The sequence below is a fragment of the Narcine bancroftii genome, chromosome 5 (genome assembly GCF_036971445.1).
Source record: "Narcine bancroftii isolate sNarBan1 chromosome 5, sNarBan1.hap1, whole genome shotgun sequence".
NCBI lineage: Eukaryota > Metazoa > Chordata > Chondrichthyes > Torpediniformes > Narcinidae > Narcine > Narcine bancroftii.
The window spans coordinates 229,552,518-229,567,828 of record NC_091473.1 but is presented as its reverse complement, the minus strand read 5'-3'; the positions used below and the strand labels follow the sequence as shown (position 1 = coordinate 229,567,828).

General features: G+C 40.6%; 1 protein-coding gene across 5 annotated transcripts in view; it reads right to left on the bottom strand.

The window, feature by feature from the left end:
• Positions 1-15,311, bottom strand: part of LOC138762939 (tetraspanin-18B-like) — a 117,191-nt gene that overhangs the window by 14,821 nt on the left and 87,059 nt on the right. For all 5 annotated transcript variants that reach the window (XM_069936445.1, XM_069936442.1, XM_069936443.1 and 2 more), the window contains exons 2-4: positions 9,740-9,840; positions 9,191-9,385; positions 86-160 (exon numbers count right to left, since the gene is read on the bottom strand). In XM_069936445.1, the coding sequence (XP_069792546.1) occupies positions 86-160; positions 9,191-9,385; positions 9,740-9,799 (330 nt within the window). In that variant the 5' untranslated portion in view covers positions 9,800-9,840. The remainder of the gene's footprint in view (positions 1-85; positions 161-9,190; positions 9,386-9,739; positions 9,841-15,311) is intronic.

The window sequence follows — 15,311 nt, the reverse complement described above, 5'->3', positions numbered from 1 at the left end:
ATGAAAATGTTGCCATTCAATGCACTTTATAGTTATAAGTAAGTACCTGAAAAATGACAGCTTTATTTCTGGTGTTTGCACCTACCTGTTTTCTGAAGACTAATGCAAGGACAGCGGCAACCAACTCCAGGATGAAAATGATCAAAATGAGCAGCAAAAACTGCAAAGAACCAAAGACAATTAATTTTTTAATTATTACGCACACTATGAGTAAGATCAAAGTCATAATAATATACAAAGAAAAGCAACTCTTGCATAGGAAATGAAAAATCAAGCATAAGAAACCAGAGACATTGAACGTGACACTGTGTTTGTTGTGATGTTCGGGAAAGTTTTCAAAATCAATATATAGAGGTATCAACTGAGAGTGCAATACTGCATCTCCTATAAAGGTGACTTGACTATTAGGGAACGACACAGGCAGGTGACAGAAATATGTGTAGTGGAACATTTTGGGGCCAGTGATTATAATGCCATTAGTTTCAAGTTAGTTATGGAGAAGGAGAGGTCTGGGCCTTGGGTTGAGATTCTAAATTGGAGAAAGGTCAATGTTGAGCAAATGGGAAAGGATCTAGAATGTGTGGATTGGGAGAAATTGTTTTCAGGCAAGGATGTGGGAGGTAAGAGGACGACCTTCAAAGGTGAAATTTTGAGAGCACAGAGTTTGCATGTTCCTGTCAGGATTAAAGGCAAAATTGGCAGGATAGGGAACCTTGGTTTTGAGGGATATTGGGGATCTCATTCGGAAGAAGGAGAGAGGTGTAGGCATCACGGAGCAAATGAAGTACTTGAGGAGATTCAAAAATGCAAGAAAAACCTCAAGAAAGAAACCAGGAAGATAAAAGAAGACATGAGGTTGCTTTGGCAGACAATGTGAAGGAAAATCCTAGGGGTATATTAAGAACAAAAGAATAGTAAGGGAAAAAAAATCAATCCTCTTAAAATTCATAGTGATTGGCTCTGTATGGAGCCAAATGAAATGTGGGAGATATTAATTTTTCTTTCCATTAAGAAAAGGGCACAGAACCAAGTGAAGTAAGGAAAACAAGCAGTGAAGTCATGGAACCTATGCAGATTAAGGAGGAGGTGGTGCTTTCTGTCTTAAAGCATGTAAGGGTGGATAAATAACCAGGGCCTGACGTGATACTCCCTTGGATCTTGAGGGAGACCAGTATAGAAATTGTAGGGCTCTGGCAGAAATCTTTAAAATGTCCTTGGCCATGGGTATGGTGCCAGAGATTGGAGAGTAGTTCATGTTATTCTTTTGTTTAAAAAAGGCTCCAAAGGTAACCCTGGAAATTATAGGCTGGTGAGCCTGATGTCAGTGGATGGCAAATTATTGGAAGGTATTCTAAGAGATTGGATATACAAGTATTTGGATAGTCAGGGACTGATTAGGAATAGTCAACATGGCTTTGTGCATGGTTGGTCATGTTTAACCAATCTTATAGAGCTTTTCAAGGAGGTTATATGGAAAGGCGATGAAGGAAAAGCTCTGGATGTTGTCTATATGGATTTTAGTAAGGCCTTTGACAAGGTCCTACATGGTAGGTTAGTCTGGAAGATTCAGATGCTCAGTATTCATGGTGAAGTAGTGAACTGGATTCAACAATGGCTGGACAGAAGTGAGAAAGTAGTGGTGGATGATTGCTTCTCAGACTGAAGGCTTGTGGCTGATGTAAGGTAAAACATCATGAGATGGGAATGTGTAAGGAGTTACCCTGTGCAGGGCTGTAACAAGAAGGGGAGGTGTCCTTGTACTCCTGTTAGGTAAAACATCATGAGATGGGAATGTGTAAGGAGTTACCCTGTGCAGGACTGTAACAAGATGTGAATGCATCCTTGTACTTACAAGATAAGAGAAACATTGATGGATTGAGAGGCAGGAAGCTAGCAGGGAAAGGATAGCAACAGTTTTAGTCATTGGACAAGTAATGATATGATGATGTTCTAAGCACGTATCCAAGGGTATAAAAAATCATCATTTTGCTGATAACGGCAGAATGCATTCTCCGACTAACATTGTTAGTCGCAAGTGTTACAATCCGGTAATAAAGAACAAAGAACCCTGATTTCGACTCAGTCTGGTGTTTGTCTCACTCATTCATGAACAAAGCAGACCTAACACTGATCAGTGCTGGGACCATTGCTGTTGGTCACCTCTATCAATGATCTGGATGAGAATGAAGGTAAATTGGATCAGCAGGCTTACAAATGACACTAAGATTGGAGGTGTTGCGGACTGAAAATAAGATTTTCAAAGCTTTCAGAGGGATTTGGGTCAGATGGGAAAATGGGCTGAAAAATGGCAGATGCAATTTAATACAGACAAGTGTGTTGCATTTCGGAGGACAAACCAAGGTAGGACATACATGGTAAATGGTAGGGCAATAAGGAGTGTGGTAGAACAGCGGGATTTGAGAATACAGATACATAATTCCCTGAAAGTAGTGTCACAGGATGATTGGTGTGTAAAGAGACTTTTTGTATATTGGTCTTCATAAAACAAAGCATCGAGCATAGGAGTTGGGATGTTACGGTAAAGTTGTATAAGACATTGGTGAGGACACATTTAGAGTATTGTGTGCATTTTTGGTCACCTAATAGCAGGAAATACATCAATAAGCTGGAAAGAGTGCAGAGAAGATTTACTAGAATTTTGCACGGACATCAGGAACTGAGTTCAGGGAAAGATAAAGCAGGTTCAGGCTTTATTCCCTGGTGCATAGAAGAATGAGGGGAGATTTGGTAGAGGTATTTAAAATTATGAAGGAGATAAATATAGGTAGGCTTTTTCCACTGAGGGTAGGTGAGATACAAACCAGAGGATATGGGTTGGGGGTACATAAGGGGGGGGACTAACAAGTCAATAGTCCAAGTTTCTTCAATTATAAATGGAAATAATTGCAATATTTTAGACAAAGAAAACTGGATTATTGACTCATTAGTCAATAAAATAGATTAATTACAGTCAAAGAATATATTAATCAATAGAAGATGGATCTTCAAGCAAAACTATTTAGTCAAATGAACTGGACTATTGTCTTGTTAGTTAATAGAAGTTGGAAATTGGATTTAGAAGAGAAGACTGGATCAATTGAGCTCTGTTTAGAGCAGACCAATAAGGAGACACAAACATCAATGACCAAGACCACTGAAGAAACGGTAGGCCTTCTGTGTGTTCATTACAGATTAGAACACGGTTTGGGGCATGGGATTCAACTTGTCCTATGAGGAGTGTTTTGGTTTTGGAGTTATGGTTGTGAACGCTGATGTCTGAGTGCGAAGGTTGGCCGAACGGATAAGATGGCAGCTGCCAGACCTAGGCAACAATGTGCGGAGAAGATGAAGAAAGAAGAACTTAAAGAAGAATTGAAAAGGTGGTGATTAGATGCAAGTGGAAACAAAGCAACTCTTCAAGCTAGACTGAGGGAGGATATAGATAAGGTAAAGAATATAGCTGCTGGGGATACACACAGAATTACTGCAAATAAAAACATTGATAGAAGCTAAGATCAGTCATGAGGATGTGGCTGAAGCTATTCCACAAGATGGTGGTATGGAGGATGAACAGTCAAAAATGGAGGCATGGTCAGAGATTGAAGCATCACCTGACATACCGGGCCTAATATGACCTAGTGATAATGTGTCAAATACTTCCAGCAGGACAATTAGGTTGAGCTCCAGAGTTTCAAGTACTGAATCTAGACATTTAAAGATTCAAGCAGATGCAGCTGCTCTTAAAGTAGAATTGAACTTAGAAGAGAGAGAGGAGTGGATGGTGTGGTGATGACAAGGAGAGGGGGGTACATGAGCTACGATGACGCAGAGAAGAGGAGCAGCTGTGGGTGGAAAAGGAGCTACAAGAGGTGCAGGACGAGGAACTAAGAATAGAGGAAATGGAGCTAAAAAAAAAGCAAAGAAGTTGGAAATTGCTGCCTAATGAGGCCAGGTCGCAGGCACTAGAAGGCTCAGTGGTATTTAGTGCTCAAAGTAAATTATTAAAAGCATCAAGTTTTGATAAAGGACTTCAGAGAACAAAAATGTTAAATATCAAAGCTGAGCCAGCCACAACATGGGCCTGGACCAGAAATATGCAAATCCATGTACTAGACTGAGCCAGTGACAGAACAAGAAGAACAACAAAGCGCTTCGTCAGATTAAGTCTTGGTGCTCAGCCAGTGAGACAGCCACCCTATGGACTTGGTCCTGAACCAGGGAGAGGAGGGGGCAAGCTGGCGCCACAGATGCAAAATGCGCAAGATCCCCAAATTAAGCAGGTGATCCAAGGGGCCAGACATCAAACTCCAATGATGGCTGCAATGGACAAAGATAGGAGTCAAATGCCAACTCTTGCCAGGTGGTCCTGGCAAGTATTAGAAATCCAGGTGAAAAAAGTTACGTACGCTTACACATAGATGAATTGGCTGTATCGTTAATTCAATTATAGGCTCCTTCTTCTCTGCCCAAGATAAAGATTCTAGTTTTTGATGGTGACCCACTTCAATTCCAAGTGTTTATGAAAAGCTTTGAATGCAGTATTGAAATTAAGTGTCAAAGCTCAGAGGATTGTTTATATTACTTGCAGAAGTTTACAAGTGGATGACCACAAGATCTTGTAAGCATATGGCTCTGAATGAAGGACTCAAACAGGCTAAGTAGCTATAGAGAAGCATTTTTGTGAAATTTCTGGAGCTTATATAAAGAAGGCTCTTTTATGGTCGTTAATAAAACCAGAGGACACAAATGATTTCTTTCTCAGAGGATGTTGCAACGTCATGACAGAGATTGGCTATCTTAAAGAGCTTGACATACCTCAGAATATGGTAAACATTGTAGGAAAATTACCCAACTGGGTGAGGGAATTATGGAGAAGACAAGTTGTTGAATATCAAAGAAGATACCATGTGACAGCTACTTTTTAGGATTTGGTGGAGTTTATTGAAGGACAAGTGGATGTTGTCACAGATCCAGTGTATGGAATTTAAAATACTCAAACAGTGAGTAAAGGAGGTGAGAAGACCAAATCGTATTCTCAATGAAAATTGAAGAGAAGTATATTTCTGACAGTGATAAATAAGGAACTTAAGGAAAAGGAAAGTTTGTCTGTTGAAAAGAAATGTTTGTTATGTAATGATAAGCATGATTTGGAAAAGTGTGCTCAGATGGAAAATAAAACACATAATGAAAAAAATGTTTTTTTTGAAGGAAAATGGAGTATGTTTTTGCTGAGTGTGTAAAGGATGCATCAGCAAAACCTGCAAAAAACGACTCAGCTGTGACATATGTAATCAAAGGCATCTGAAGATACTACATATCTTTAAGGGAAAAAAGATGAAAAGAAACAAATGTTGATGAAAGAAGCAGATGAAAACAATCCTGAAACTTCAGTATTGACAAGTGGTCTTACCCGGGCCAATGCAGATAACTGCAAACTCTCAATTGTGCCTGTACAAGTTAAGGCCATGAATGGGAATGCAATAGTATGTACACATGCATTTGTTCACCCAGGTAGCACTGCATCATTTTATATTGTGGGGCTTATGACTAACCTTAATCTTCAAGGAAAAAAGACAAAGATTCTATTGAAAACCATGGGACAAAAAAAGGGTCGTTGAAACTATCATGGTTTAAGGGTTATTTTTTGATCTTCTAGATATATGCATAAAGGAAACATCCCACATCAAAAGGAACCTCTTTACACGCAGAGTGATGGGAGTGTGGAACGAGCTGCCAGCTGAAGTGGTGAATGTCTTTTTTTTTCATTTAAGAAGAATTTGGACAAGTTCATGGATAGGAGGGGTATGGAGGACTATGGGGAGGGTGCAGATCAGTTGGACCTGGCAGAAAAATGGTTCGGCACAGACAAGAAAGGGCCTGTTATGTTCTATGGTACCGTGAAAAGGTTTGCAATAAATATGAACATTACGAATGAAACATACAAGATATTTTTTTTAATTCAAAAATGAAGATTTGATTTTGGTTAAGGAAAGTTAAGAGATCCTCGTTTAAGTTAAGTCCACATGGAACATTATATAATGTATCAGAGGTGCAAGATGTAATGAATAGGAACTGGAAATTGCCAGTAGGGGCTGCTCACAACCTAAAGCATATATTCTCAAAAATAGACTTCATGTTTCTGGGCCATTAACTCCTTATTTTCAAAGAATTCAGATTTGGTCTTTCATCATTCATTTGATGACCTTTGATGAATAGGTGAGAGCCAGTATGAAGGACAAAAAGAAATGGAAGGCAAAGAAGTTATCTGTTTATTTTCATATTCATTTTATGGAATGTGGGAATCACAGGCAAGTCAGCAATTATTGGTCATCGATCTTCATGAATCACTCCAATTTAAATGCTGAATATTCTCCTGCAGTGGTGTTGAGAGGGAGTTTCAAATTTTAGAGGTAACAAATTTACAGGAATGCCAATATATTTCTGGATCAGGATAGTGGTATGACTTTCAGTAAAACATGCAGATGGTTTAATTGCAACGATACAACATGGCAGAATGTCCTTCTGATCCATGAAACCCGTTCCTCCCAATTAACCTACCACCCCCTTACATATTGTAGCATGGGAGGACTCCAGAAAACTCAGAGAAAACCCACGCAGATCACAGGGAGGATGTACAATCTCCTTACAAACAGCATCAGATTTGACTCTGGATTGCTGGCACTCTAATAACGTTGTGCTAACTGCCATGCTAACTGTGTGGCCATGTTGCTGTCAGCGATGTTGCCATGTACCTGCTACTCTCATCTTCCCATTCAATCAAGGTCACAGGATTTGGGAGATGGAAATGGTGATCAGGGATGCTGAAACTTCATTCCAAAGCTTCTTGATTGTTGAAGGAAGGGAAGCTGGAAGGAACAGGTAAGGGAGCAATTCCATGTTTTTGAGGTAGTGGGACTGAATTAAAAATAGGAAAAGTTGTAGCAGAGTTTCATTCCAAGCATAATGATGTAGAAAAGAGTATGTTATAGTATAGTCAAAATTTGTTTAAACACTGTTGCAGCGAGAAATGTCTAGGGGAGGTGAGATGGATAGAGAGGGATGAACAAACAAGAGAAACATGGAGAGAGTGGTTTCTGCAAAAAGCTGGAACCGCTCAGCCAGTGTCAGGGAAACGCAGAGCAGTTTCAGCCATGTGGGGGATTGTGGGTAACGAAGACAACCATTGATCCCGCATTGTGCCAGCTGCCGCTGAAAGTAAGTTTTGTTTTACAAAATGTGTAAGTTTTAATAGGGGAAGGGAGGGGAGGGGGTCAGGTGGGGGGCACAACTTCAGTGTAAGTTCATTTCAGTGTAAATGCAAAATGTGCAAGCAAGTTTTAATGGGGTGGGGTGCAATTTCAGTGCTTGCCATGTTCACTTGGTATGCCACTGATCTGGGAAAGCTAGCATAATTTTGTTAAGAATAATAAAGACTATTTCAAACTTACAAAATGGACATGCAGTGTCAGTTTCAGAAACTCTCTCAAGGTGGGTGGGGAGGGAAAGGGGCGCCTCAGTCACATTTCCGCCTCATTGTGCATACGGCAGCCGGCATTTCATGTGCTGATGTCACATTTACTTCACAGTGCATGTGCCAGCCAGCACAATTTAGAGCCCCTTTAAAATAAATTCTACAGGCCCTGCAATACCTTAATCCGGCACTGCTTACATGTTCTTGCTTTTCACTCACCGCATCCACCGTAGTGACTTCACCTGCCTGTCCCATTTCACCCACCTTAATCTATTCAGTTTCCTATCACCTCTTGACTGCTCCCCAGCCCTCCCTCCCCCCCACCTCTTTTTTATTCAAGCGATCTCTCTTTTCCACCTTAGTATTGTTACAGAGTCCAATCTAAAATGTTGGCTGTCCATTTCTCTCCATTGATGCTACCTGAGCTGTGAACCCTCCAGCTTCTCATTCTTCACTTTTGAGGATGTCACACTAGTACTGGTGACACTATACTTATATAAATATGTAGTTAAATTCAGACATGCAGCACGGTAAAAGTCCCTTCTGGCCAGTGATCCCATGCTGCCCCATTTTACTCAACTGACCTACAACCCCCATAAGAGGCTCTGATAGCTCAAGTGGTTAGAGCACTGGTCTTGTAAACCAGGGGTCGTGAGTTCGCTGGGACCTCATTTCTATGAGGGGCGCTGGACTAAGTAGCGACTCTGCCTTCTTTACAGTAGAGAAAGTTAAAGAATTTCATGTACGTTACATTCTAGTATTACGTAACAAAAATGAAACCTTTACAATTTGAAGGGAGGGAGGAAACCGAAGCACATGGAGGAAATCCACGTAGACATGAGAAGAACATGCAAATTCTTAACAGACAGCACCAGATTCGAACCCCAGTCACTGTCACCATAACAGCATTGTGCTAACCACTACACTAACTGTGCCATTATCCTGAGTCCTGAATTAATGGTCCAAAGACATTCCAAGTCCTATCTGAAGGGCTAAGAAGTTAAAATTTAATTAATGGAATAAGCTAAAATTTGTGTCACAGAAACATACAGCATAGAAACAGGCCCTTAAGTTCACTAAGTCTGTGTTGACCATCAACCACCCATTTTAAAACTAATCCCACCCAAACTACGTTCTTCTTCCAACATTCCGATCAATAAACTCTGACATCCTACCATTCATCTGCGTATTAGGGCCAATTTACAGTGGGCAACCTGCACATCTTCAGGATTTGAACCTTAAAATCCATGCACTCACATGGACGGTACCCAGGGCCAGGATTGAACTGGGCCTCTGGCACTGTGAGATTGACCATCTACATCACTGAGCTCCCAAAGAAAGACACCATTAGTAATGATGATCTTCAGTGTATCATAAAGGAACATGGTGATTGTTAATTCTGTCTGGGAAAGATTAATTGACGTGGTTTAATGTGCCTGCAGGACAATAGCAGAGTGGTTGATTTTTACATACCCTCTGAAATAGCAAAACAAGTCTCAGTGAAATAAAGGACAAAACGTTCTGACCTCGCTAGATGCATTCCACATGAATTTTTAAAAAAGAAATAGAGTAAATTCAGGAGGTGCATCTGTCTTTGCATTTGTACACTTGCCTCCCTGGTTACAAATTAGACATTGGAATGTTACTCAGGTGAAATGCAAATTATATAGCTCAGAGGAGCCAAGAATAATGTAAAGAATTTCAAGTTGCTATACATACGGTCATGAGAAGTTTCTTGCTCTCTTGGATGGCTCCCCAGCAACCTAAGAAACCTAGGAAGAAGAGAATTATCCCGATGGACAGGATGATGTAAGCTCCAGTATATATTAATGGGTTGGCAGCTACAATATTCTTGAAGCCATTGGGGTTGGTTGTGACCCAGATGCCAACACCCAGTAGACAAATACCTCCTGCCTGTAACAGATCAGAGCAACGTTATTACTGTGAGTTCCTAACTCCTGCATTAAAATTCACTGAGAATCCTACAGTAATCTCACATCACCCCAGGATATAATTTCATAAATGTTTCTAAGATAAAGCATCCTTTGTCTCACAATACAATTAAACTGCAATCTATCTTTCAATAAAATTACACGGTGTATATTTGATTAAAGTTATTGAATAACTATAGCCGTTACCATGGAAACAATGTTTTAACATGATTTCTCATGATTATTAATCTCATGAATATTCTGGGAATATTCTGGGAATTCTCTGATCAAATGGTCATTCTCAGCTGCTCTTAAATTTCACCAGTTAGTTACTTACAAAAATTAAACTATTGGACAGAAACATGAGGTACTTGAGACAGGCTCGAGGTTTTTCCATTTGGACTCCAATATTTTTGTTCGTTTTAAACGGTGTTTTGTCTGCAAAGGCAAGCAAAAGAACACCACAGTTTACAGTTTGCAATTTTGTTTTTTGGTTAACACCTTTACCAGTGCCCCATAGTGGGATGATTACTAGAGCAGTAAAACAAAGCTAAGATCTTCCTAATAATTCAATCAAAGTGGGTGCCTACAATCCATAGCAGTCAAAGCAGTCAGGAACACAATGTGAAATAGAGCTGAGAAATATTGCTGCTGTTCTATCTGGTGGCACAGTTCCACAGAAAACATCCCAAAGGAATGGTAAAATGACTTAACACCTGTTTTAAAGCTTTTTATCCTTCAACTTCCTTCAATTCTGAAGTATTTCCTAAAACAACCTGAAAACTGGAAGATGTGATTTGACTTTTCAGTCCTGAGATATAATAGATGAATGTTGTAGTATGTATTTCTAGGGCTTTGAATTGACAATGTGGCTGGGACTAGGACTTGATAAGATTGCTATCATTGAAGAAGGGGATTCCACATGTTGACTGCCAGTTGAACAAACCACATAAGCTTTCCATTGTCATCTTCCTTTAATCCCAGATTTGCAGGTGATTTATTTGAAATTCCGAGATATGGAGAATACTTTAAAATATAAACTGATTGGCAGAGATTGAATAATAGTCAGTATCCTTCATAATGTTATTGGAGTAAGATTTAGGATCACCAATTGACTTTCGCCTGTAAATCACTATGCGTGAGTTCCTTATCTCAGCCAGAATATGTGCAAAGGTATTAAGTTAAAGGAACTGTAGGCATTTGCTTGGACCCTCAATAATCAAACCTTAACTATCGCCCAGGATTGCTCCTTGCCCTTCTCTCTAATTCATCTGGACAGAGTAGTTTTATAGAAGTGTTGCCCAATTTCCTGTTCTCAAATAAACAAGAACAACATGACAATGGAGACCAATGATACCCAATCATAAAAATGATTCTGCTTTCTACTGGCTCTCTCCCTTAAGATGTACATGAGCAAAACCATTTACAGCTTCAGAAATCAGGTCAGTTTAGTCCAAAAAGCCAGATGCCAGAAATCTAGACCACCCCCCCCACCCCCTCCGACCGAGAATCCGGACTTCTCAAAAACTCTCGACTCAAACCTTGACCACCCAAGAATCTGGACTTCTTGAAAACTCTCATTTTGTGTGTGTGTGTGTGTGTGTGTGTGTGTGTGTGTGTGTGTGTGTGTGTGTGTGTGTGTGTGTGTGTGTGTGTGTGTGTGTGTGTGTGTGTGTGTGTGTGTGTGTGTGTGTGTGTGTGTGTGTGTGTGTGTGTGTGTGTGTGTGTGCGCGCGCGCGCGTCCATCCACCACAGATGCACGGCCGCAACAAGTGACCATATGGAAGTCACCGAAAATTATTATTTCTACTTTGTATTTTATATGAAAAAAGTGTTTCAATAATAAACTATCAACATTTACCCATTTATTCTCCCTAAAATTGGTTTTTAAAGGTACTAACCAAGAATACGGAAAATCTGAAAATCCAGCCTGACCCAATCCTCAAGCAGTCTGGATATTAGGGCTTTTACTGTATCCCTGTCTCATTTGAAATACTTGTACAACTGTTAATTCAATATCAAATTCAATTATTACTGTTAATTCACGCTCAAAACAAACCAGAGAGGATTCAACCGATAATTCCCAACTATAGTCCTTGTCTGTGTTGCAGATGGACAACTGGACCCTCCTCAAAGCACACCTTATGCCTGATCTATGCAAATTTATGTTTTATTACAATAATTACAGTCTAAACTTCAGCAGCTGGTAAGATCACAGGACTTCCATCAAGGAATGGTTTAATTTACCATGTCTCCTTTCATCATAATATTTGCTAGAGTCCACCAGCTGCCGAACTTTAGACTGGAATTATTCGAATAATGCTAAAGCCAAACCATATCTCATGCTTTGGTGTACTGGTGGCTTATTGCAGAACACTACATAGCAGTAAGACACACCTTCATTGTTGAAGGAAATCAATGAACAAAGACCATCTCCATTTGAAAGAGATGGAAAACTGGAGTCAATCTTGGATTTGTACACACTTAAAGCTGTTTTGTTCTCTGTATTCATTCACAAGATGTGATAATCAGTAACAAATTGCCAACACCTGAATTGGGGTTGAACCGCCTTCATAAGCCACTGCAGGCAGTGCTCACTGTGTGCTGTTAAAAGCGAACGGTCATGATCTTAATTTAGCAATAAAGAAAGTGGCAGCATTCTATTTCCAAGCTAGAGATGTAGATGACTTGTACAATACAGGCAGGTAGCATGCAATTCCCATGTACCCAGCCTCCTCTGTGATATGGGCTTAGGAGGTACATTGAAGAATCCCTTTGCAACTTGTTGCATTGCCCTCTTGTAGATGGAACACATTGAAACTTCCAGTTCACGTGATGTTCAGATGACCTTTGGTTATGATTGACAAATATGCCTTCCCCATGTCCAATCTGGAAGTGGGACATTTTGCTGGCAAAAATACTAAGCGGAAAATAGTAAGAGGATGAACATATTTACTGCAGCTCTTATTTTTACTTATAAAAATGGCTACCAAGAGATAAAAGATTGATTGTGAGGCTGTACAGTGAAAGATTTATTGTCTGGTTGTATCACAGCCTGGTTTGGAATCTCAAGTGCCCCAGATTCCAACCATTGAAGGCATCTATGAAAGGCACTACCTTAAGAAGGCAGCCAATACCCCCACCATCACCCTGGTCACAATCTCTTCTTGCTTCTCCCTTCAAGCAGAAGCTTGAAGCCCACCACCTCCAGGTTTAAGAACAGTTTTTATTCAGCAGCTATCAGGTTCCTGTATGTCCCCCACCCTACCCTCATCCTACTTTGCGGCCAGTAAAAGATTTGTATCATTTTATTCTTCCGCTAACTGCAATTGTGAATATTTATTTAATTAATCTTTGATATTTATGACCTGTTTTTCTGTTTTGGCATTTGGTGTATCTTATGTACCTGCTTGATTGCAGCAAGTAATAATTTTTGACGCATCTGTACATTGTACCTATGTATATGACAATCTCGTGGTACGGTGTGAGAATGACAGCCTGAGTCTTAATGAGGATAAGATGAAAGAGATGATCATGGACTTAAGGAGTATCTGGAATGACCACCCTCCACTACACATTAATAGCTAGGTAGTGGAGAGCACCAAGTTCCTCGGAGTCCTCTTAACAAATTATCTATCCTGGACACTCAACATTTCCTCACTTGTCAGGAAGGCGTAACACCGACTACCCTGAGAAGACTGAAATGGGCAAGGCTGCCAGCCTCCGTCATGTCAATTTTCTCCAGGAGCTCTATCGAGAGTGTCGTGGGTGGGCTGCATCACAGTTTGGTACGGTTGTTGTAGAGCATTGGATCAGAAGTCAATCCAGAGGACCATCAGTGCAGCAGAAAGGATCACTGGGATATCCCTTCCTGCCACCCCCTCCCCCCACTGATCTACCGGGATCATTTTCTGAAGGAGGCACACAAAATCGTTGAGGACCCCTACCACACCGCATGCAGCATCCTTCAACTTCTCCCATCGGGGAAGAGCCAACACCACCAGCCTGAGGAACAGCTTCTTCCCACGGGCAACGAGAATGCTGAAGAGCTAAATGAACTGCTCACAGTAAGCATCAGAGACGCTACTATCTATAAACTTATTTATTTTTATTTGTCCTGTATCGGTACTACTTGTTTGTATGTGAGTTATGTCTGGTTGCGTGTCTGCACATTTTGCACTGCAATCAGATGATAATAAACTTGAATTGGAATAAACTCACATTGATACATTGACATCAGGATGCAATGACACTGCAGCAGGAAAAGAGAGATAAAGGACTGCTCTCATTTCAACTTGCACCACTCCCCAACTTGGCTTGGTGATGGACAGGCCGGGTGAGTGAAAAATAGGATCTGGAGGATTATTGCAGTTTCTTTGCCACTGACTTAGATGGATTGAACCAATGCAATACATTTTGGAAATTAAATCTGAAGCCTGTTTAATGTGCAGATCCTTATAAGGCAAGAGACTGGGAGAACTGCCTGACTAATCTTCTCAATATTTATACTTCATGGTCTTCTATACAGTACTGTTTCCAACAAAGTCTGGTTAGTTGCCCCCTTTCCAGTGCCTCTTTTTTGCACAGCTGCAACGCTGGCAACAAACCTCCCTGAAAGCTTCCAGAAATTCAACAAGAATGCAAAAAATATAGATTAATGTCAAATCAGAAAAAAGCATTACATTAAATTACTTGTCTAAATAAAGCAATATTGTTTGGAAAATAATCAAACTTCACACTTGACAAAATCTGTTCTCATACTTCCACTTCTCCATGAAGCTTACAGATCACTTACATGCACTCAGAACCTGGGTAATTCAGGAGTAAAATACCAAAGCCTGAAAACACCGTGATTGAAGTAAAAACACAGTGCTGGAAACTTGACAGGTCAAAGAATGTATTTATGAAGCATCGGTAAAGATACATTACCAACATTTTGGGCTTAAGCCCTTCATCAAGGTATGAACAAAATGTAGGCAGTCACCCAAACAAAATAGTGTGGGGGGGGAGGGGGTGGGGGAGGAGTACAGTCCCACAGGCAGGAGATAATAGGTGGATAAGATGGGTTGAGGGATACTGGCTCTGTGAATGGAGAGGAAAGTGGGTGGAGAGCTGGAGAAAAGAAGACAGAGGGATGGGAAAGAGAAAACCAGCGAAGTCAATGTTAATGCCATCCGGATGGAAAATGCCCAGATAGAAAATAAAGTGTTGCTCCTCCAATTTTCAGGTGGTCTTGGTGTGGCAGTACAGAATCAGAATCAGGATTTATTGACATGAACAAGTCATGAAATTTGGTGTTTTGTGGCAGCCTCATTGTGCAAACATATATATATATAACCATCTTATGATATTATTGTAAAAAAATAATGGTGAACAAAAAATGTCTTTGGTTCATTGATCATTCAGAAATCTGATGGCAGCAGGGAAAAAGCTGTCCTTGTGCCACTGAATACTTGCCTTTAGGCTCCTTTTCCCCGATGGTAGCAGAGTGAAGAGGGCATGGCCTGGGTGCTGGGGGTCTTTAAGGATAGAGGCTGCTTTTTTGAGACACCACCTCATGTAAATGTCCTCAATGGAGTGAAGCGCCTCATGTAGATGTCCTCGATGGAGTGAAGTCTGGTGCCTGTGATGTTGCAGACCGAGTTAACAACCCTCTGGAATTTGTTACCCTCTTGTCCTGAGATATGACACCTCCATACCAGACAGTGAACCCACCAGCCAGTATGCTCTCCACGTTTCACCTGTAGAAGTTTACATGAGTCTTTGGTGACATACCAAATCTTCTCAGGTTTCTCCTCACAAAGACTAGCCACTGATGAGCCTTCTTTGTGATTGCATCAACATGGAAGCTCCGAGACAGATCCTCGGAGATGTTGACACCCAGGAATTTGTTGTTCTTGACCCTCTCC